Below are 24,822 nucleotides of genomic sequence, written 5' to 3'. Positions count from 1 at the left end.
GGCTCGGAATAGAGGGACGTCCATTTAGAATGGAGGCGAGGAGGAACTTCTTTCAGCCAGAGAGTGGTGAATCGGTGGAATTCTTTGCCACAGACAACTGTGGAGGCCAAGTCTTTATGTATATTTAAGGCAGCAGTTGATTGGTCAGGGCATGAAGAGATACAGGGAGAAGGCAGGAAATCAGGGCTGAAAGGAAAAATGGATCTGCCACGATGAAATGGCAGAGCAGACTCATTGGACCAAGTGGCCTAATTCTGCTCCTGTATCTTAGGCTACGTCCACACTAGACCAGATAAATCCGTAACTGAAGCCTTTTCTCTTTGTTTTGACCCTTTGTCCACACTGAAACGGCGTTTTCCTCCCCTGAAAACTGAGCTTTTCTAAAACGCCCTCCAGAGCGTGTAAATCTGAAAATGCCGGTTGGGCGATGTAGTGTGTACGGCATAACCAGAGCTTTTTAAAAATGCTGTCCAGATGTGCTGGAACAGATGGTGGCAGCAGTGCAGCATTTCATTGTTTTCTTGAACGCATATATAGTACCATTCTTTATAGTGGTTGTGGATGTCGTTGTATTTGGTTTGGCACGACTCCCGGTCCACGTTTTCCACTGCTTTGCTGACTTTGTAGTCGTTTGTAACTCGCAGAAGCAGCTCGACTTCATCGTCTGTCCAAACGAAGAAGTCTAGTCTGCTTTTTTCCAGTGGAGGTTTTCTTTGTATTCCTCGAAGACATTGTTGAAAACTTTCTTTCACTGTTGTTGTAGGTACTGTAGTTTTTGACCAATGGAAATAGCACAACACCGCCGCAAAAATGGAAATAGGATACTGTTTCCTCTTCGCTTGTTTTCTGTAGATATGTCCTGCGCCTGCCCAGTAGGAGGAGATTCGCCCAAATACCCATTTTAATGTGGATGGAGGTATTTTCAAAAACGCCTGGTGTGGACGCCCACCGTTTTTACGCTAAACCAGTGTTTTCAAAATTATCCGGTCTAGTGTGGACGTAGCCTTAAGGCTGATTTATACTTGTACGTATGGGCTACGCCATAGGCCTGATTTATACTTTTGCGTAGACCTACGCCGTAGTGAGAGTGCGTAGTTGTGTCTGTGTCACTCTGCAATTCACCGCCAAAACGCTAGTTGGCGGTGGGGTTTCTATGCCACAGTGAGTTTCTTCATGAGAGACATGGACGAGGAAATGCATTTCAAATATTTTCAGATGTTGGTAGGTAGATTTGACGATTTGGTTCATCGTCTCCAATTATTTATTTCGAATCAGTGTACAGACATGGCGGAGAAAAGCAACCGGAAATGTGTATGAGGAAATGCGATGCTACCAAGCAGACCAATCACAGTTGTTGCGGGCTGCGTCGTCGCGGCGTGTGATTTACATTCTTGGGGAGGCGCACATCACCCTACGGCTTAGGGTACGCGGTACCTACAGCGTACATTTGACGCAGAAGTATAAATTGGGCTTTACAGTCTAATGTGGACTTACATTTGTGTTCCTGTTTCTTCCTGCTTGCTAAAGATGAGTTAATTGACTAATGCATTTAGAATGGTAGAATGGAGAGTAAACAAGCAGTATTTGTATAAATGGGATTTAATGATTGCCAAATGTCTGATTTCATGCTGTATAACTGATTCTAACTCAAATGTGATAGTTTAGTGCCAATGGGATCTGAAAGAACAAGAGGAAGAGGTTGTCTGAGAAATATCCCTTTCAAAGCCAAAACATCTGTTTTGTTCTTCAGTTGTACTTTTACGGTGGAAAATTTTAGCTTGTGTCTCTGATTACAGGTATCCGTTACAGCACAGATGTCTGTGTGGATGAAGTGAAAGCTCTGGCCTCTTTGATGACATACAAATGTGCAGTGGTTGGTAAGTGCCGTGACCAGTGCACTGAATCTGTCTTTTGATGTATTGAATGGTTTATCCTCAGCGTTGTGTTAACAAATATATTAACTACCCAATGGAATATCTCCTGTTTAGGGAAGTAATCAGTTCTGGAATCATTTTTAAAAGTAAATTCTGAGAAATGTTTTGCAAATGCTTATAATTCCTTTACCAGCTTATCGGTTGGAAAATACAGATTAGAGCTTGTACATTTTCCTCATTCATCATTATCATCACCATCCAACTAACCACAAGATAGTTTAAAATGCAGAGATTCTCCCTGTATATAGCATGTCCTTTCTCTCTCCCTGTATTCCATTCTAAGGATTCAGTGCAAAGATGTGCAGTGGAATATTTAGAATCACGTACTCAATTTACATTTTAGATGTTTAAATATTGTTTGCTATATATTTGGATTTTTAGAAGGTGAACCCTAGTCAATCACTGACCATAACCTCTGTCTTGTCTTTGAGTTTGTAATTTAGCTTTTCAAAAAGTAATTTGAAGCTGGACAGCAATGGGCAGAAGAGATGGACAGAAATAGTCCTTTTGCCTGATTCTATAGTCAACTTTAAGCCTGAAACTTAACATATTTCTCAATTTCTCCTCCCTTCCCTGTGCTCTAGATGTACCCTTTGGTGGGGCTAAAGCTGGAGTAAAAATTAATCCGAAGATGTACTCGGTAAGTAATTGCTGGTTAGCTTTCTTGCTTGTATTTAATTTCTGTAATGAAGTACTGCCCTCGACGGTTGAAAATCAGATAATTCTTGTTTGAAAATCAGTCCAAAATAAAAGCAATTTTTCTGTGCAACACACCAATGCTGAAGGAACTCAGCAGGCCAGGCAGCATCTAATGAAAAAATAGTACAGTCGAGGTTTTGGGCCGAAACCCTTCTGCAGGACTGAAGAAAAAGAAGCTGAGTAGATTTAAAAGGTGATGGGAGGGGAGAGAGAAAAACACAAGGTGATAGGTGAAACCTGGAGGGCAAGGCATGAAATAAAGAGCTGGGAAGTAAATTGGTAAAATAGAGAAAAGGCTGTGGGAGAAAGAAAAAGGAGGGGAGGAGGAGCACCAGAGGGAGGTGATGGGTGGCCAAGGTGAGGGAGGGAAAAGGGGATGGGAAATGGTGAAGGAGGCTGGTTTTGGGGGGGCATTACTGGAAGCTAGAGAAATCAATATGTGTCATCAAGTTGGAGGCTATCCAAACAGAAATATAAGATGTTCCTTCAACCTCAGTGTGGTCTTGTCATGACAGTGGAGGAGGCCATGGATGGATATATCGGAATGGGAAGTGGAATTAAAATGGGTGGCCCCTGGGGGATCCCGCTTGTTCTGGTGGACGGAGTGTAGATGCTTGGCAAAGCGGTCTCCCAATCTACATCAGTTCTTACCGATATACAGGAGGCCACACTGGGAGCATGGGATGCAGCAAATGACCTCAACAGACTCATTAGTGAAGTGTTGCCTCACCTGGGAGGACTGTTTGGGGCCCTAAATGATAGTGAGGGAGGACGTTCAGTGGTGAGAAGGCGAATGCAATGTTGGCATTCATTTCTAGAGGAATAGAGTATAGGAGCAGGGATGTGATGTTGAGGCTCTATAAGGCATTGCTAAGACCTTACTTGGAGTACTGTGGGCAGTTTTGGGCTCCTTATTTAAGAATGGATGTGCTGACGGAGAGGGTTCAGAGAAGGTTCACTAGAATGATTCCGGGACTGAGAGGGTTAACATATGAGGAACGTTTGACCGCTCTTGGACTGTACTCCTTGGAGTTTAGAAGAATGAGGGGGGACCTCATAGAAACATTTCGAATATTGAAAGGCATGGACAGAGTGGATGTGGCAAAGTTGTTTCCCATGGTGGAGGAGTCTAGTACGAGAGGGCATGACTTAAGGATTGAAGGGCGCCCATTCAGAACAGAGATGCGAAGAAATTTTTTAGCCAGAGGGTGGTGAATCTGTGGAATTTGTTGCCATGGGCAGCAGTGGAGGCCAAGTCATTGGGTGTATTTAAGGCAGAGATTGATAGGTATCTGAGTAGCCAGGGCATCAAAGGTTATGGTGAAAAGGTGAGGGAGTGGGACTAAATGGGAGAATGGATCAGCTCATGATGAAATGGTGGAGCAGACTCGATGGGCTGAATGGCTGACTTCTGCTCCTTTGTCTTATGGTCTTATGTGTAGGGACAGGTGTAGTACTTGTTCCATTTGCAAGGATAAGTTTCAGGAGGGAGATCAGTGGGAAGGGACGAATCAACAAGGGAGTTGTATAGGGAGTGATCCCTACGGAAAGCAGAAAGGTGGGGGGAGGGAAAGATGTGCTTGATAGTGGGATCCCATTGGAGATGGTGGAAGTTCTGCAGAATTATGTGCTGAATGCAGAGGCTGGTGACATGCTTGGTGAGGAGAAGAGGAACCCTATCCCTCATAGGGTGGTGGGAAGATGGGGTAAGAGCAGGCGTGTGAAATGGAAGAGATGCAGTTGAGGGCAGTGTTTGATGGTGGAGGAAGAGAAGCCCCTTTCTTTGAAAATCTCCTTCATTCCAGAATGGCCTCGTCCTGAGAGCAGATGCAGTGAAGATGGAGGATTGAGAGAAGGGGATGGTGCAGGAAAGAGGGTGGGACGAGGTGTAATCCAGGTAGCTGTGAGAGGCCGTGGGTTTGTAATAGACATCAGTGGATAAGCTGTCTCCAGAGATAGACAGTGAGATCGAGAAAGGGAAGGGAGGTGTTGGAAATGGACCACGTGAATTTGACGGCAGAGTGGACAAAGTCGACGAGTTCAGCGTGGGTGCAGGAAGCAGCACCGATCCACTCAATGTAGCATAGGAAAAGTGCGGGGTGGTCACCAGTGTAGGTTTGGAACATGGACTGTTCCACATAGCCGACAAACAGGCAGGCATAGCTGGGACCCATGTGAGTGCCAATGGCTACACCTTTTGTTTGAAGGAAATGGGAGGAGCCAAAAGAGAAAGTATTTTGAATAAGGAAAAGTTCTGCTAGGTGAATGAGAGTGGTGGTGGAGGGGAACTGGTTAGGTCTGGAGTCCAGAAAAAAACAAAGCTTTGAAGCCTTCCTGGTGGGGGATGCAGGTGTCTTTAGAGTGAAGACAAGGCAGAGGAGATTTTCTGTGTCCACAATTCTGATTCATTTGGATCCAATAAGTGCTGATCTACTGAAATTGTGAAATCTAACATTGTACTGAGGTGGAGTGTGACTTTAAATAACAGTTTAACTCTTTTCAGTGGGTATAAGTTAAATAGCTTTTACTAATGGGTGTTTGTAAAAGATATAAGAAAGTACAGTGGATTCTAATTATTTGGGCCATCAGGTAATCGGGGCAGCTACTTTTTTGGGGCAATTCTTAAACAACAAAAATTAATAGAGAAAATAGCCCGGATTCCCTTCCTTTATTTTGGACACTATACCGCTTAATTGGGACAGGACACTTGCTGAATAGTTTCTAACTAGAGGCATGAGCAAATCTGCAGATGCTGGAAATCCAAGCAATACACACAAAATGCTGGAGGAACTCAGCAGGCCAGGCAGCATATAATGAAAAGAGTGAACATTTGACGTTTTGGGCCGAGACCCTTCATCAGGACTCTAACATCGGTTTTTAAATTGTCATTTGAGCGATTTGTGTTCAAAAAGCAGTGATTCTTGTCATTGATAGTTGTGAGATATGAGCAGCAAGGCAATTCAGAACTGTTTTACTCTTTGAGGTTTCAAGCCTTCAAGCTTGAAGTCAAAAATGGCTATGACTGAAAATGAAATGGTTTTGCTACTTCAAGTTAGGAACTACGAAGAATTTGATGCAATCATCAAAGCATTGTATGAAGGTAGTCCATTATCTGCACTAGGTGTTTGCACTGATTTTGTTCCTTCACAGTCAAAAGAATGTGGCAGTGTCCATTGGATGAATTCCTCTGACTATTAAGAACTAATACAGTTTTATAGTACTGTTGTAGTATTGGTAGTGTTGTAATTTGTTCTGTATTTCATTTAAATATATAATTTGTTACTCAGTTAAACAGTAGTTTCTTTTTACTACATCTTTAAACTATTTCTGTGAAAGTTCAGCTAATTGGGGCAGCCATTTAATTGCACCAAAATGTTCTGGCGCGATTAACCAAAATCCACTGCATATACTTTTTTTTAAAGTATCATAATTGGTATTGTAACTTTAATATATTAGAAACTTCAGCTGAAAATGTCAGTGGGTTGCAGTTTCTGTTCCATCAGTATTTAATGGAAAATGAGACTGGATGAATGGCCTGTACTGTGTTCTATGACATTTTTAAAGGTGTGAAAACTTGGGAAAAGAATGCTGTTGGAGCATTCGGTGTTCCTGAGATACCAAGTTAACACAAACTGTGCAGAGAGAAACATGAGTTTGTGAAGACCAGCCTGTTCCTTCTGTTCATCAGGCAGAAGCATTTCCATGGTAAATGGGCATCTCTTGGAGTTGTAGTCAAATAACTTCAAGCTGATTTTCAAACCAATGTTTCCTGCATTTTTTTTTTTATAGAGGGCAAAGTACAGTTAAGCTAGGGAGTTGAGCTTTTGCTGAAATTTGAGGGATTGGTGTATTGTATGTGGCATTTTGGGTAACTGGTCCATTGCTAACCTCGATTCCCTGATCTTGTTTACAGCCTTCCTCTCTCACTCCCACTCTACAAACTTGAAGTGATGGACTAAATATTAAGGCATCAGACTGAAAAGATGTCCATAGGCTCTAGAAGCATGTGTTAAGAAAAATAGGATTCTAGTAGCTGAAGTTCACTGGATAGTGAGCTTTTTACTGTTTACCTGTGCACATCGCATGCATTTTGAATTGTATTTTATTAACTTGTGGTAATATTTTGTTTTCTGTTGTTGTGATATGCTTTTGTCCAGAGGAACATTATTTTGTCTTTCTCGTTATCTGCTACGCCCCCAATCCTGGTGTCATTCACAAATTTGCTGATCCAGTGTACCATATTATCATTCAGATTGTTGATTTAGATGATGGGCAACAACAGACACAGCACCAATCCCTGTGGCACATCACTAATCACAGACCTCCAGTCAGAGAGACAACCATCTACTACCGCTCTCTGGCCTCTCCCTCGAAACCAGCATCTAATCGAGTTTGCTACCTCATCTTGAATGCCATGCAACTAAACCTTCTTGACTGACCTCCCATGTGGGACTTTGTCAAAGGCCTTGCTAAAGTCCATGTAGACAATATCCATTGCCTTGCCTTCATCAACTTTATAAGATTGGTTAGATATGACCCCCACACACAAAGCCATGTTGACTATTCCTAATCAGTCCCTGTTTATCAAAACACTTATTTCCTTGTGTGTTCTCTTGCATTTCTTGGACTCCAGTACCTCATTTGCTCCTTCCTGCCTATATCTGCTATACGCCTCCTTTTTCTTAAGAAGTCCTCAATATCTCTCAAATCAAGGTTTTCTAAACCTGCTGTCCTAGCCTTCTGATAGGAACATACAAATTCTGTACTCTGAAAATTTCACTTTTGAAAGTCTCCCATTTATCAAGTACACCTTTGCCTGAAAACAACCTGTCCCAATCCACATTTGCCAGATCCTTTCTGATACCAAAATTGCCCTTTCTCCAAATTAGAATCTAAACCTGAGGACCACACCTATTCTTTTCCATAGTTATCTTGAACTAATGGAATTATGATCACTAGATACAAAGTGATACCCTACACACACTGCTTTCACCGGCCCTGTCTCACACCCTAATGGGAGATATTGTATTGTGCACTCTCTAAGTTGAGACTGCTATGATCTGATTAAGGAAACTTTCCTGAACATGTTTGACAAACTCTATCCCATCTAACCCTTTCGCTGTATGTGAGTCCCAGTCAATATGTGGAAAATTAAAATCACCTGTTATCACAGCTTTATTTTTCTCGCAACGACCCGCGATATCTGTACAAATTTGCTCCTCTAAATCCTGTGGAATGCTGGATGGTCTATAATATCCCATTAACATGGCCATCCTTTTCTTATTCCTCAGCTCCACCCATATAGCCTCAGTAGACGAACTCTCCAGTTTGTCCTGCCTGAGCACTGCCATGATATTTTCCCTGACTAGTAATGCCACCCATCCCCCTCTCTCTTGTTCTATCTTGTCTAAAGCAACGGAATCCTGGACTAAGCTGCCAGCCCTGCCCCTCCTGCAACCAGGTCTCACTAAAGCTACAATGTCATAATTCCACGTCCTGAACCATGCCCCTACGCTCATCCGCATTTCCTGCAATACTCCTTGCGTTGAAATACATACAACTCAGCACATTATTCCAATTACAGTCTTTCGATTCCTAACTTTGTAGGCTTAACAACATCTTTCCCCACAACCACTCCACTAGCACTCTGGTTTTTACAAATCCCCCTACAAGTTTAGTTTAAATCCCTCCCTGCTGTGCAGCATTAGTAAACCTTCCCTCAAGGATACAAACCCCTCTCCAATTCAGGTGCAAACCATCCCTTCAGTCCAGGTCCCACCTTCCCTGGAAGAGAGCTGAATGATCTGAAAATGTGAATCCCTCCCTCCTGCACCATCTCCTTGGCCACGTGTTATACTGTATGATCTTCCTATTTCTTGCCTTGCATATGCTCAATATCAGAGAATACAAGAAAAATCAATGTAGCTCTAATTTGTCACTTTCTTGTTGAGGTGACTTGCACAGGGAGTATAGTACCTCAGTTACAGTGATTTATATACTGTATGTAGTTTTGAAATGAGTCTTTTGACAAGTACCTTGAGTCAAAGGTGGTTTACGTTTGAATCTTGAAGTCAATTTTATGAAGTCTCATTCTAGTTTGATCAGTGCTTGTATTGTACTACCCTACACTGACCAATTTTCTGCACTATTGCAGGATTCCGAATTAGAAAAAATCACAAGAAGATTTACTATTGAGCTGGCAAAAAAAGGATTTATTGGTAAGTTTGTGGAGAATGCTTCTGAAGTACATAATTCTCACTAGATTACATACAGCAGCTCTAGACCAACAAGAGTAGTTCAGCATGCCTTTTACTAAAATCATGTTTGCCAACTTCATTCTCTGTCCTCTGCATTTGTAACAGATCCTGCACATGGATCACGGTATATTAGCTCTGAGGGTCATGGAGTTAACGTGCAATGCATGATTTTGTAAGGAATAAAATTATGCCTTGATCCGAGGCTGGGTATGAGGAGGGTCAGTGTAGGATGATGAGAGACATGAATCAATGGTGTAAATTCCCTGAGACAATAGAGATCTGTAGTCAGTGGAGAGGTACAAGGTGAGGGAAGTGTTCGGAAGAATCGGAGTTGCTGGTTTGGGTGTGGGGTTAGGAGTCTGGATCATATGGACAAGAATGAGCTACATGAAAATGAACTGACTGAAGAATCAAGTGGCTGTTGTAGGATGGATTGTATGGGGTTTGGTGGGGCTGCTCATTGAGAACTTCTGAGCTGGGTCTCAGAATAGAGCTGGGCTAGCAGAGAGAAAACTCAGGAGGTCCAAAGACTCAATAAATGCAAAGGCCCATTAACTGCTGTGCATCAAAGCTTTGGGAAATCCCATGAAAAATTGCAAGTATTATGGGGTCAGAAGCCCTCATGAATATAGAAGTAATAGGAAGGTTGGGTGAAGAAGGATGGGTCTCACTGCAGTAGACAAGTTGCGATTCAGTTGGAGCGTAAGCATTCACTGAATAGATGATTGGGTCAGCTAAGTTTAAGATGAAGTACTTTAATGGAGGGTTAGGGAGAATTTACATATTGATCCAACTCTGGAGATGATATTTTGATAGTTTTGGGTGAATGCAGGATTAGAGGCTCAGATAAAGTCATATACCATGATTATGCATTCTTAATGATCTGAGGACTGGAGGTAGATGTCATGGAAGATGTTTTTGCAGCAAGGACCAAGTGAGTTCGGCTATCCTATTAGTAAGCTGAGAGAGCAATTAAATATGTAGAAATAGAACAGTTGTCACAGGATTACTGGATCATCCTAAATTTCTTAATAGGCTCTTCCTCACTTAAGATGTTTATACTATTATTATTCCTCATTTGATGTTTCCTCTTTCTGTTGCCTTCTTTCTGAAGTAAGTGCAGATTGTAGACATTTTTTCCAATCCTGCATTCAAGTTGTGATGTGCAAAGTTTTTGACAGGTTTGAACTTTAGTCTGGACTAAGCAAAATTTACATTTGATTTTCAACCCCTTCCCTGGTTTCCACTGCCCCCCCCCCCCACTCCCCCAAGCTTTCCATAGCCCATGAGTCAGTTATTGCTGGATTTGGTCTGGATATTGGAATGTAATTCATTCCAGTGGCAGTTGAGGTGCCATGAGAGCCAACCTAACAATATGATTTTCTTTGCCTCACTCCCTCCTTCATCTCAGTATTCTGAGGCGGCTGCTTATAATTTATTTCTTGCTGAGGCTGAAATTAATACAGGCTGGCAATGGAATTTGAGATATTGGGCCTATGAAGATTATGTCAGCAGTTTAGTATGAACTTTTTGACTTGTTTCATAATTTTTTTGATAATCCAGTCTTAAAATGTGAAAGCAATTGATTTGACATTAAATTTGTGATATTATTTGAGGGCAAAAATAGGTGGAACCTTTATCAGAATGAACATTTCAGTTTCCTTTTGATCAGTCAATGCAAAGGGGATCCCTCTCACCAATGCAGGCTATTTATTTCCTTTTATCTCCACATATTTCATCAGTTTTACTTGAACAAGCTGGATTAGATGAACTTTAGGTACTGCAGGCCATGGATCTGCAGTATCCTACTGGAGTCTTCAGTATCCATAGTTACTTGGTCAGAGAGTGGCCTGATCTATACCCTGCCTGGCATCTACTTTGCTGTCTTCCATCAGCAGATAATTGCATACCAATTCAGAATGAGCTCTGGTTGACATCCAAACAAATCTTGTAGTCACTGGAGATCAGTGATCTAGCTGCAGAAATTCCTTGGGTGTAGCCATCTTAAACTGTTTCATCAGACGCCTGTCTTCTATTCTAAGACCAGAAATGGGATGTCCACTGATTGCGTATTGTTCAATTCCTTTTGCTGCAAATCAGCAAATGAAGTAGCACAGGCTGAAAGGAAGCATGTATCAATTACCTCAAAAGCTGGTTACTGCCCAGTTCCCTGACCATCATCCTGAGGATCAGTTGACCAGAAATTCAGCCATATTTAGCTACATTAATGCTAAAAGTCTGGGTATCCTTTGAGTGGCTCACCACCTTACAGCCCTAAACCATTTTGCTACTATATGTGATGGTATTGTCTGCTCTAGCCTGGGTAAATGCAGTTCTGGGTGATATTTGAAGCTTAATGATCTCCAGGACTAAGCCATCCTTTCCAGCACCGTAGATGTTAATTATCTTTTCTACTGGCTTAACTATTACTGCTGTGTACTGTCTACAAAATGTTCCCGTTAACCTGGTTGGGCTACACTAACATCATCATCATTATGTGCCATGTCATGACGTGGGTGATCACGGTCTTCGACCGTGATTGTTCTTGGTAAAGTTTTTTACAGAAGTGGTTTGCCATTGCCTCCTTCTGGTTAGTTTAGTATCTTTACAAGATGGGCGACCCCTGCCATTATCAATACTCTCCAGAGATCGACTCCCTGCTGTCAGTGGTTGCACCAGCTGCTCATATGACCATCCACCACCTGCTCCCAGGGCTTCACATAACCCTGATTGGGGGTGGGGGAGGCGGATAAGCAGATACTACACTTTGCCCAAGGGTGACCTGCAAGCTAGCGGAAGGAAGGAGCACCTTACACCTTTTTTGGTAGAGATATATCTCCACCCTGTAAACCAAATGACAATGATCCAAAATCTGGAAGTTTAACATTAAGAAACTCAAGGACAGCAGATGTAAGAGAACACCATCTCCTGCCAGTTTTCCTGCAAACTGTTGCATCATCAGTGAGTCTGAATCCTAGCACACTCCTCAATAGCATTGACTGAATACCTATATCCAAAGGGCTACAGCAGTTCAATGGTTCAAAAAATCTAGGTAATGATAGAGATCTGGAAGATTATAAGGCTAGCAGGAAGGAGCTTAAGAATGAAATTAGGAGAGCAAGAAGGGACCATGAGAAGGCCTTGGCAAGCAGGATTAAGGAAAACCCCAAGGCATTCTACAAGTATGTGAAGAGCAAGAGGATAAGACGTGAGAAAATAGGACCAATCAAGTGTGACAGTGGAAAAGTGTGTATGGAACTGGAGGAGATAGCAGAGATACTTAGTGAATACTGAAGCAAAGTATTCATTACGGAAAAGGATCTTGGCGATTGTAGGGATGACTTACAGCAGATTGAAAAGCTTGAGCATATAGATATTAAGAAAGAGGATGTGCTGGAGCTTTTGGAAAGCATCAAGTTGGATAAGTCTCTGGGACCAGATAAGATGTACCCCAGGCTACTGTGGGAGGCAAGGAAGGAGGTTGCTGAGCCTTTGGCAATGATCTTTGCATCATCAATGGAGATGAGAGAGATTCAGGAGGATTGGAGGGTTGCGAATGTTGTTCCATTATTCAAGAAAGGGAGTAGGGATAGCCCAGGAAATTATCGACCAGTGAGTCTTACTTCAGTGGTTGGTAAGTTGATGGAAAAGATCCTGAGTGGCAGGATTTATGAACATTTGGAGAGGCATAATATGATTAGGAATAGTCAGCATTTCTTTGTAAAAGGCAGGTCGTGCCTTACAAGCCTGATTGAATTTTTTGATGATGTGACTAAGCACATTGAAGGTAGAGAAGTAGATGTAGTGTATATGGATTTCAGGAAAGCATTTGATAAGGTACCCTATGCAAGGCCTATTGAGAAAGTAAAGAGGCATGGGATCCAAGGGGACCTTGCTTTGTGGATCCAGAATTGGCTTGTCCACAGAAGGCAAAGAGTGGTTGTAGTCAGGTCATATTCTGCATGGAGGTCGGTAACCAGTGGGTGTGCCTCAGGGATCTGTTCTGGGACCCCTACTCTTCATGATTTTTATAAATGACCTGGATGTGGAAATGGAGGAATGGGTTAGTAAATTTGCTGATGACACAAAGGTTGGAGGTGTTGTGGATAGTGTGGAGGGCTGTCAGCGATTACAGCGGGACATCAATAGGATGCAAAACTGGACTGAGAAGTGGCAGATGGAGTTCAACCCAGATAAGTGTGAGGTAGTTCATTTTGGTAGGTCAAATATGATGACAGAATATAGTTTTAATGGTAAGACTCTTGGCAGTGCAGAGGATCAGAGGAATTTTGGGATCCGAGTCCACAGGACACTCAAAGCTGCTGTACAGGTTGGCTGTGTGGTTAAGAATGTATACAGTGCATTGGCCTTCATCAACCGTGGGATTAAGTTTGAGCAAAGAGATAATGTTGCAGCTATATAGGACCCTGGTCAGACCCCACTTGGAGTACTGTGCTCAGTTCTGGTCACCTCACTACAGGAAGGATGTGGAAACTATTGAAGTGTGCAGAGGAAATTTGCAAGGATGTCGCCTGGATTGGGGAGCATTCCTTATGAGAATAGGTTGTGTGAACTCGGCCTTTTCTCCTTGAGCATCAGAGGATGAGAGGTGACTTGATAGAGGTATATAAGGTGATGAGAGGCATTGATCGTGTGGATCATCAGAGGCTTTTTCCCAGGGCTGAAAGCCCTAACATGAGAGGGCACAGTTTTAAAGTGCTTGGAAGTTGATACAGAGGAGATGTCAAGGGTAATTTTTTTCACGCAGAGAGTGGTGAGTGCACGGAATGGGCTGCCGGCAACGGTGCTGGAGGCAGATATGATGGAGTCTTTTAAGAGACTCTTGGATAGGTCCATGGAGCTTAGAAAAATAGGGGGTTATGGGTAACCCTAGGTATTTTCTAAAGTAAGTACATGTTTGGCACAGCTTTGTGAGCTGAAGGGCCTGTATTGTGCTATAGGTTTTCTGTTTCTGTGATTTGATACCATCTCATTGGTAGTTAGGTTTGGACATGAACTACTGGCCTTGCTGGTGACACCCATATCCTGAAAAACATTTGCAGCAGTTACTATGTAGGCTGCTTGATGAACTGAATCTTGCACATCTCCATTCTTAAAAAAAAATTGTTCTATCTTTTGAACATATCAAAATTGATGACAGCTTATTAAATATGAGAAAAGTCTGATTACAAGTCTGTAATTTTCATACCAACTGTATCCAGCTCAGACTGCATGATGTCTTTTTCTAGTTGCAAGACACTTTTGACCCATCATGAGGTGTGACTAATTATGTCACTTTGAGAATATTGGAACTCTGCTACTCTGGCACAGGACTTTAATGGGCAAGTTTGTCTATTAGCAAAAGGTATGAGAACAGTGTTTCTTACAGACAGAAAAATAGCTTGAGATGGTAGCCCACAGAAGGTGCAGAACTGGGTTCTGTTGTGTGCAGTTATAGTTTCTATTTTTAATTTGTTCCAATGTTTTACTGTAGATTTAATGATTCTTGGAAGGTAAAAGCTTTTGTTTGCCTTCTTAGGACCTGGTATTGATGTGCCAGCCCCTGACATGAGCACAGGTGAGCGAGAGATGTCTTGGATTGCTGATACTTTCGCCACAACAATGGGACACCAGGTGAGTGGACAAGGAAAGTGAATGGATAAGATCTTGCTTCTGCATCAAATCAGTAGATGAAATATTAGAAGTCTTTAATTATTCAAGACTAGGTTATTTGTTGAAAGTGAATATGGATTTTACAATGGGCTAATTCTGACTTCCAGATTCTGGATTTGAATCTCTCATCAGCCAAGAAATTGCAGGGCATAAGGTGAGCAAAAGGGCATAGAAGTGGCAAAGGATGTCAGTAGAATACTGTCATTGGTATCTGGCTGTTGATTAAAAGTGCATTAATTTAAAAAGAATTTAATGCTCTCAAATTCATTTTTTTTCACTCATTTGTTGTGATTTCCTTTGACTAAAAGATTTTAAATTCCTCTGAAACTAAATCCAGCATTCATGGATTTTGGGCTGAAATGTAACAGCCAAAGTGCCTGGTGGGACAGCAAAAGAGCCTAATCATATGTCTGGCATTCCACTAGCAGTATCTGTAGTTGCCATTGACCTGAAATTTAACTGGACACCCATGACTGAATAAATCATTTTTGTTGTAATTTTATCTCCAAAACACCAAAATGAATGCCGGGAAGGTTCTTTTTAGGGAATGGTGATCTCAGCCATAAGCAGAATCAATAAGATTTTTAAGTGTTTGTTACTAAACATTTGAAAAAGATCAGGGAAAGGAACAGCATGTGGACCTTGCATATTTTCCAAAGATCCTTATTACAGTAGCTCTTCCAATTTTCATTGGTCCAATTCCAGCACTGAGACTAGTATTTTTATGTTCTCCAAGTTCTTCAACATGATTTTTCCCCCTTTTGATGTACAAGCTCTATTTGCCCATAGCTGGTGATTCTCTGTCCTCCCATGATTGTTCATTGGCTGGATGTGCAATATATTTGGGAGCCTGTTACTTGATGAGGATACCTGGCAGAAACTTAAGAAGTCTAGATTGGCAGCTTCTATCCTCCTAATATGGAGGGTGTCTTATGATGTATACATGTTTAACATTTCAAACAGTTAAAACCATAACCTTAATCTGCATATGGTATATATGCAGTTCCTATCCCACTTACCTATTTGTACATTGCCTTATTAAATCCAAGTGGGAAAAATTCCAAATCCTGAGCTCCACCCATTGATGAGATTGATCTTCAGTACCCTTGGTCTGAATACATTTGGCTCTGACAGTATTGCAGATGAGTTAACACTCCAGTGGTTGAAGGCATACCTCACACAAAGGGAAATGTAATAATTTGAAGTTGATCAGTCTTGGCTCAGGCCTCACTGCAGAGGTTCCTCAGGGTAGTGTTCTGTGCAAACCATCTATTGCTTCATCGGTGAATTTTCTTTCAGAAGATCTGAAGTGGAGATGCCTGCTAATGATTGTTTCATTCTCATCTCAGCAAATGAAAATGTCCATGCTTGAATGCTGCAAGACCTAGACAACATTTGGGCATGGGCTGTTCAGAGGAAAATAGTATTAGCACCATGAGTTGGGCAATATCAATCAGCAATAATTTTCCAGCCACTATTGATATTCAAAGGTATTATCATTACAACGTCCACTACGATCAATAAGCTTAACCCTAGAACGCCCTCCCCAGAAGCACTTCCATCTGAAGAACAGTAATCATTCAAGAGAGTGGCTGAGCAATTCAAGGTTAATAAATCCCCTCCTTACCAACGATGCCTATATCCTGTGGTGAGGAGTGAGATGTGGTTGGAATAAGTAAAACTAAAGTTAGTTGCTCCTGTTCACTACACTTATTAGTGAAAATTATCTCAATGATGAGCCACATATCCAGGTTTCCCCAGGATAAAGTTAATAGGTGCATAACGATTATGGATTAATGATGGGTGGGCAAAACTGGCAGATTCCTAAGGAGTATTTTAAACAAATACTAAAGTAGAAAGAAATTCATTTGTACTGCAAGAGAAGAAAATGCTGACATTCAAAAAGATCTGAATTTCTTTGCAAATTGCAAAATGTTAGTTTGCAATTGGTAATTATAATGCAACTGGAATGTTTTACTTGACTATTCTTGAAAGTAGAGTTGATGAAATCGTATCTAAATTCTGCTGTGATATCTCTACCTAAATGAACACTTTTGCCTTGGGTGAAGTGCAACTGATGTTCGCAAGCCTGATGGCTGGAATAAAGGGATTAGTGAGAGAAGACAAACGGTTATGCCTGCATTCCTAGAGTCCAGAAGAGTAAGAAGCGATTTCACTGAAACACATTCTTGAGGCTCCTCTTGGGACAGGTGCAACAAGTTTCCCCTGGTAAGGAAGGCTAAAATTAGGGGTCAAGCATGTAGCACAGGATATTTACTGAAATTATGAATCGCTGGAATTCTCTACTTTTATCAACTTTCTCTTCTGCATGGTCAAATGATAGACTTAGAAGACAGAGGAACTAGGGACGGTACTGGATGATGGAGTCTCAAAATACAAAATGTCATCCTGCTCCCAACTTCTGGTGTTCAAAACAATTTGGGAGCTTCTGATCACCAATCAAATTGTAGAGGTCAGGAAGTTAAAGAGTAACTACTTCAGCCATGTAAAAACAGTATTGCATATACAGTGGATTCCAGTTAATTGGGACCAGTACATTTTGGTTCACTTAAGCTGCTGCCCCAATTAGTTGTTTCGTGGATGTAGTCAAAAGGTATAAAAAAGACAAACTACTGTTTAACTGAGTAACAAATTATGCATTTAAATGAAGTACAAAACCAAATTAGAACACTAACAATACTACAAACAGTACTATAAAACTGTATTAGGTCCTTATTAACAGAGTAATTCATTCAGTGTGTACTGCTGTGTTCCTTTGACTGCAAATGAACAAAATCAGCACGGAGACCGAGTGTACATAAAGGACTGCCTTCATACAATGCTGTAGACGATTGCATCCTCCAAATCTTCATATTCATTGTAACATTCAAGATGATTGTCAAAACCTTCAAATCCTTAGCTTGAAGTAATGAAATCATTTCAATTTCACTCCTGGCTGTTTTTGGCATCTCCAAGCCTGAATGCTCTAAACTGTGGTGAGCAAGACAGTTTTGAGTGGTCTTGCTGCTTATTTCTCACCAACTATCAGAAACAAATCACTGGTTTTGGAACACAGGCACATGAAACTAACACCTTTTTTAAAAAAAGCAATGCTCTAAGCACAATGTAGTGTCTAATGGCCATGCCAGTGCGTGCGACTGACGCTAGTTAGAAAACTGTTCACTAATAGTCTTCTGTCCCAATTAAACGGAGTAGTGTCCCAAATAAATAAAGGGAACCCTGACAACAGGAATTCTGCAGATGCTGGAAATTCAAGCAACACACATCAAAGTTGCTGGTGAACGCAGCAGGCCAGGCAGCATCTCTAGGAAGAGGCACAGTCAACGTTTCAGGCCGAGACCCTTCGTCAGGACTAACTGAAGGAAGAGTGAGTAAGGGATTTGAAAGTTGGAGGGGGAGGGGGAGATCCAAAATGATAGGAGAAGACAGGAGGGGGAGGGATGGAACCAAGGCTTTTGCCTATCACCTGTCCAGCTCTTGGTTCCATCCCTCCTCCTCCTGTCTTCTCCTATCATTTTGGATCTCCCCCTCCCCCTCCAACTTTCAAATCCCTTACTCACTCTTCCTTCAGTTAGTCCTGACGAAGGGTCTCGGCCTGAAACGTCGACTGCGCCTCTTCCGAGAGATGCTGAAAGGGAACCCTGGCTATTTTCTTCTCAATTTAGCTTTTGTTCTTTGAGTTGTCCCAAATAAACAGCTGCAATTATTTACTGGTGGTCCAATTAACTGGAATCCATTGTATTTGATCATTAAACCCAAGGAATGTATTGTTCTGAAGGAAAGAATAAAGATTTGCTGGAATATTTCTGAGGTTGGAAAGTCTGGGTTATGAGGTAAGATTACATTCCAAGTATGATTTGGCATTTGGAAAATTGGCATTTTATGGTGGTGCAGAAAGAGCCTAATAGAATATTTAACCACTGAAAATTGAAGCAAATGGACAAAGTCAGAAGCAGGCCATTCCAGAGGTAAGGAAAAGGCTTGTTAGAAATGGGAGCTGATAATTCAGCCTTTCAAACCTGTTTAGCTATTCAACAACAAAATTGCTGATCCATGATTTAATTCAATTTGTTCATATCCTTTAAAATCATAAGTTAACATGAAATTCTAATCTGGTAAATCTGCATTCTTTATAAGAATACCTTAGTGCGTCTCCCATTATGACTGATGCATATGTTCTATATAGAAAGGTATTTTCGTGTATCAATTCTTTGTTACTTCTAAAACTGCTTGTTACTTATTTAGTTTAACATATTGGTGTCAGAAGGCAAAGAGTCTTGTTATAACTAACTAGATTGGAGCTGTAAATAGAATAAGGAAGACTCAAAAGCTCTAACTGAGACACAATACCCCAGTTGCTGGAAATACAACATAAGAATTGTGGGAAAGCTCAGCAAGTTAGGCTGCATCCATGGTGAGAAGTTGAGTTGTATCAAGTCGGGAATTGAAAACAGCAGCTGACATGCTGGGAATCTGAAACAAAAACACAATGTTAGTAACACTTGGTAGCACACAGAGACGGTGAGCCAAATAATTTAGTGTGCACACAAGTGAAATGTTTTGCTACTTAAATTTAATATTGGAGAAGCTGATTGTAGTGTGGTAGAGCAATCATATGCAATCTCTTATTTTAGTGATATCATTTTAGTACTAAGTGAAGATTTAAGTATTTGAGGAACTTGTGGAATAACAGCTTTTAATGCAAAAGGAAATCTTCTACCTTGTTTTCAGATTATATAATTTTCCTGCTTTCATTGCTGAAATGTAAGCAGCAAATGCCTAAAGCTGGACTGGATCTCCTGTAGCCATGAAATTATTGTCAAACATAATTTATTAATTTGCCAAGAAAACATAGTGAGCTGCATGTGGTTCAGGGCCAATTTTTTTGGATATCAGTTTCACATTGCTGCACAAGTTGGCAACCAATCATTTAGCGATTGATTAACCAGATCAGTGTGTCCAGCAAAGTCTCTTTATCCATAGACTCTGTGTGAAAACTAGTCCAGCTGTCTAGTATTTGTCATGGGATATGTCTGCATTTGCCTGTTACCTACCTGCAGTTTCAACTAGCGTTTGGGCATTCTGGAGTGTCAGATATCAGTCAGAGTGTTGTGGTGTGTCATTTTATGAAGTGTTATTATTGAGGAATGAGGTCAGGAAGTACTTAATGAAGGCTGACCTAGAAGAGGCATAGGCTCAAATAACCTTTTATTGGATTTGGCTCCTGAAGTCGAAGGCTATTAGGAAAATGCCAACTGCAGGATTTTTCAGCAACAGAGAGAAGTTTCTCTATGTAGGCCCAACTATATGTGTTTTTAAGTTTGTATTAACAATTTTCTGTGGCAGGATATAAATGCTCATGCCTGTGTGACTGGTAAACCCATCAGCCAAGGTGGCATCCATGGGCGAATTTCAGCTACAGGACGTGGAGTATTCCATGGGATTGAGAACTTTATTAACGAAGCGTCCTACATGAGTGTCCTTGGAATGACCCCAGGCTTTGGAGACAAAACTTTCGTCATTCAGGTTTGTAGTGGATACTGAACAATGCTTTACTCATTCAATTTTGCTATGTCTAATATTATTAACCCTTGGGCATGGCCCTTTAACCATGTGGAGGAAATATTTGTAATTGATTTCACTCTGACTTCTACATTCAATGTCTTCCATGGATATGCAGTGCTTTTTACAAGTATTCAGTCCCCAACCCTTTGTTCACATGCATAAATAAGTATTGCAATTTTTATTTGTGAATAATGTGCTCCTTTTTTCCACAGTAGAGCCCAAAGCAAAGGGAAAATTGTAAGGCGTGAAAAACTAAAAATTCAAAGCTGAAGTGTCAGCAGTTCAAAAGTATTCACCCCCTTTGCTCAGTACTTTGCTGAACCACCTCTTGCAGCTATTGTCTATCAGCTTTGAACAATGTGACGGAGCAAGATTTGTCCATTCCTCCTTGTAAAATTCCTCAAGCTATGCCAGGTTAGTTGGGGAGAAGTGGTGGACGGCAATCTTGAAGTCTTGCCAGGGATATTCAATCAGGTTAAGGTCAGAACACTGACTGGACCACTCAAGAACATTTGAATCCATACTGCTCTGGCAGTGTGCTTTGAGTTATTGTCCTGCTGAAAGACAAACTTCTGCTCTAGTTTAAGCTTTCTGGCAGAGGCTAGCAGGTTTTTTATCCTATTTAGCAGCATTAATCTTCCCATTAATCCTGACCAGATTTCTAGTCCCTGCTGCTAAAAAGCACCCCCATAGCAGGATGCTCTCTCCACTGTACAGTAGGGATGGTGCTAACTGGCTGATACACAGTATTAGATTTTATGCTACACATATCCCTTAATGTTGAGGCCAAGAAGTTCCACTTTAGTCTCATCTGACCACAAGATCATCTTCCACATCTTTACAGTATCTTCTAAGTGACGTCTTGCGAAGTCTTTATGGGTAAGGATGTTTTTTAGCTAGGGCTTCTTCCTTGCCACTCTTCCATTTTAAAAAATCCTTTCTGTGTAAGGTCTTGGAAGTTGTGGAGCCATGAACTTCATCTCCTGTTGCAGCTACAGACTTCTGCCATTTTCTAATATTATGAGTGCAATTCTTTTCCAGCAACTAAGTTTAGAGGGGCAGCTTGATCCAGGCAGTGTGGTTGTGGCCTCATATTTTTTCCACTTTTTCACAATGGACTGCACTAAGCTCCTAGGTATGTTCAATGCCTTTGAGATGGTCTTGTGTCCTTTCCTATATTTGTGCCTCTCTATTATCGCTCCCTGGCTTGTCTTTACTTTGCTCTGTTGAAAATCTAGCATACTGTTGGACTTACTGAGGGAGGGGGTATTTATTCTTAATTCATTGGAAGAAAGGTGATTCTCCAATTGTCTACATCAACAAATTGAGTGAATTGGTAAGTAATATACAGTATTGCACCTGAGGAAAGCTAGCACCATAATTACAAAGGAGATGAATACTTCTGCAGCCTCAATTTTGGTTTATAATTTTTAGTAAATTGTTGACAGGTTTTGGAATTTTTCTTTTGATTTTACATGATGCGCAATGTTTTGTAGATTAATCAAAAGTCCTACTTCAGTATGTTTTAAATTTAGAAAAATAACAAATCTTACAAACTTCAGTAAAATGTGAAAATAGTTGTGGGGGCTGTATACACTGCCTTCAAAAACTCTCATAAATTAATTCAATAACAAAACTTGCAGCTCCTTTTTGTTCTGAAGATATCCCCACTTCCTAGGTTAATTGCAAAACTCAACAGCATATATGTCATTGCACATTGGCAATCTCAGTGCAAAATGTATTCTAATAAGGTAGTATACAATGGTAAACATGATTCTCAATTTCATTCAATTAGCTTGAGGTTCTGAGAAGCAAAGATGTGGACAATGTCTATATTGGGTGATAGATTTTTCATTTCCTTAAATCTAGATGCAAATTTTGAAATGGCAAAAGCAAATTTCTCCTTGTGGAAACTTTTTTTTAACATTTTAGCAGTCAGAACTTGTATCTGACTAATCTAAGGCTTGATAATATCCCTGGAAGAAAAAGATTCTCTCCATGTTAGCGCCTTGAATTCAATGAGAATTTCAGTTGTCCAGTTTTAAGTTTTCATTATACATAAACAAGGTTACATTTCAAATCCTAGTCTTGCAGGATTACTGAAGGAAAGCTGTGGGGTATCAGTTGACCTCAGTGTCCTGGAATTATGAAGATACCATTTGATTTTTATATTCCCACTAACTATTAATCTCATCCAAGCTATTAAAGAATTGCATAAGCATCAGATGAGCTACACCATTTTGGGATACTAATTTAAAAACTGTTCTCCAAGAAAAGTCATTTGGATGATAAAACAAAAAATAGTGAAGGATGGGGTCTTTCAGAGCAAGTGAAACATACTGAAGAAACTCATTAGATGCTCTTGAAGATTTTAACAGGTAATAATCAATATTGATGATAGTGATTCCTGTTTCTGTGTCATTGCACAGGGATTTGGTAATGTAGGGATGCACTCCATGAGGTACTTGCATCGTTATGGAGCCAAGTGCATAGGTGTTGGTGAGTTGGATGGGTCCATTTGGAACGAGAATGGAATAGATCCCAAGGAACTAGAGGATTACAAACTGGTAAGTAAATATCTACTAACACTGCTGTGATGCTCAGCAGGTCAGGCAACAAATTTACAGAGAGAAATAGTGACCATTCTGATCCTTCAGGTCATTGATCTGAAATATCAGCTTATCTTTCTCTCTCCATAGTTGCTGACTAATCTATTCCCTGCAGTTTTTGCTTTTAGTCTATATTTCCATCATCTACTATTTGGATTTGGGGTGCTGCTGTCGCTGTTCTTTTCTGCAAGTGAGGGTGTCGGGGATTGGTATATGTAGAGGATCGTTGACTGTTTTTGTGGTGTTTTGCTGCAGGCAAGCAGGGTATTTTGGGGTCTGCGAGCTTTGTTTCTTTATCATGTCTGTTTGGGGGGGGTGGAGTTAATGACTTTTTCATCAATGCCCATGGTCTTTCTGTATTTAATGGCTATCTGGAGAAGACAAATACCAGAGTTGTATTGTACAAGCCTACTTTGACAATAGGCTTTTTTTTTTCTGTAAATACAAAATTTATGCAGCATAGAACTTGGGAGATGGTAATTTTCAAAAGGCTGTAATTTTTCTCCAGTCTTTTTTGTTGTTAGTACCTATTTGTAAAAGCCAAATAGCAATTTTTTCAGTTAATGCTGGATGCAATGAAGTGTTAAAAAACTGAACAAAATAAATTTTACTGAAAATGAAGCTTTTGCTATTGGCCATAGGAGCAGCTTCTGAAGGTGATTGTGTTGTGCAATCTATGAATGTAGTTATATAATGGATATGGAGCTGTTGGTCTCTGTACACACACTGACTCACTGTCAATTTTGTGTAATGAAGATGCTGGAAGTGATTTCTGGAAATAAGATGAGTTTATCACGATTTTCATTTTATACTTTAAGTCTACTGAGCCCCTGGATTTCATGATTGAAAAACAAGTTCATTTAACTCATGCCACTGAAATTACACGATACTCCTTCGGTAAACTACATTGTGTGAAAGATTTCAGTCCTTTGTATGTTGTCTGGTTCTGTATACAGGCAAATGGATCTATAGTTGGCTTCCCTAAAGCTCGACCATATGAAGGCAATATCCTGGAGTCAGAATGCGACATTCTCATCCCTGCAGCCGGTGAGAAGCAGCTGACCAAACACAATGCACAGAAAGTTAAAGCAAAGGTGAGGAGAAATCTCCAGTCCCAGTTAAAGCAACATACACAGTGGCCATTTTATTGGGTGCTTCCTGTGACCACTTAATCTCTTGAGTTTATTCTGTCTCCAAGATGAGCGTATCTTCAAGGTCTTCTGCTGCTGTAATCCATCCACTTCAAGGTTCGATGTGTTGTGCATTCAGAGATACTCTTCTACACACCACTTATAACGCGTTGTTATTTGAATTACTGTAGTTTAAATCAATCTGGCGATTAGACCATAAGACATAGGAGCAGAATGAGGCCATTCAGCCCATCTAGTCTACTTTACCATTCCATCATAGCTGATCCCAGATCCCAATTAACTCCATACACCTGCCTTCTCGCCATATCCTTTGATGCCATGACTGATCAAGAAACGATCAACTTGTGCCATAAATATACCCACGGATGGCCTCTACTGCAGTCTGTGGCAGAGCATTCCACAGATTTACTACTCTCTGACTAAAAAAATCCTCATTAACTCTGTTCTAAAGGGTCACCCCTCAATTTTGAGGCTGTGTGTTCTAGTTCTGGATATCCCACCAAAGGAAATATCCTTTTCTACATCCATCATATTTTAGTCCTTCCAACATTCTGTAGGTTTCAATGAGATCCCCCCGCGTTCTTCTAAATTCCTGTGAGTACAGGCCCAAAGCTGCCAAATGCTCCTCGTATGTTAACCCCTTCATTCCTGGAACCATCCTTGTGAACCACCACTCTCCAATGACAATGCATCCTTTCTGAGATAAGGGGTCCAAAACCGTTGACAGTACTCCAAGTGCAGCCTGACTAGTGTCTTATAAAGGCTCAGTATTATCTCCTTGATTTTATATTCTGTTTCCCTTGAAATAATGGCAACATTGCATTTCCCTTCTTTACCACAGACTTCAACCTGTAAACTAACCTTCTGGGAGTCTTGTACAAGGAATCCTAAGTCCCCCTGCACTTTTAATGTT

At 40.8% G+C, this 24,822-nt stretch overlaps 1 protein-coding gene across 1 annotated transcript in view; it reads left to right on the top strand.

The window, feature by feature from the left end:
- Nucleotides 1–24,822, top strand: part of LOC140212046 (glutamate dehydrogenase, mitochondrial) — an 86,264-nt gene that overhangs the window by 45,529 nt on the left and 15,913 nt on the right. Inside the window, exons 2-8 of the mRNA XM_072282499.1 lie at nt 1,797–1,877; nt 2,519–2,574; nt 8,788–8,851; nt 14,430–14,524; nt 19,931–20,110; nt 22,579–22,716; nt 23,715–23,852. Coding sequence (XP_072138600.1) covers nt 1,797–1,877; nt 2,519–2,574; nt 8,788–8,851; nt 14,430–14,524; nt 19,931–20,110; nt 22,579–22,716; nt 23,715–23,852 — 752 coding nt within the window. The remainder of the gene's footprint in view (nt 1–1,796; nt 1,878–2,518; nt 2,575–8,787; nt 8,852–14,429; nt 14,525–19,930; nt 20,111–22,578; nt 22,717–23,714; nt 23,853–24,822) is intronic.

This window comes from Mobula birostris, chromosome 18 (genome assembly GCF_030028105.1).
Source record: "Mobula birostris isolate sMobBir1 chromosome 18, sMobBir1.hap1, whole genome shotgun sequence".
Classification (NCBI taxonomy): domain Eukaryota; kingdom Metazoa; phylum Chordata; class Chondrichthyes; order Myliobatiformes; family Myliobatidae; genus Mobula; species Mobula birostris.
The sequence above is the reverse complement of the archived record's forward strand: the minus strand, read 5'-3'. Positions and strand labels throughout refer to the sequence as shown.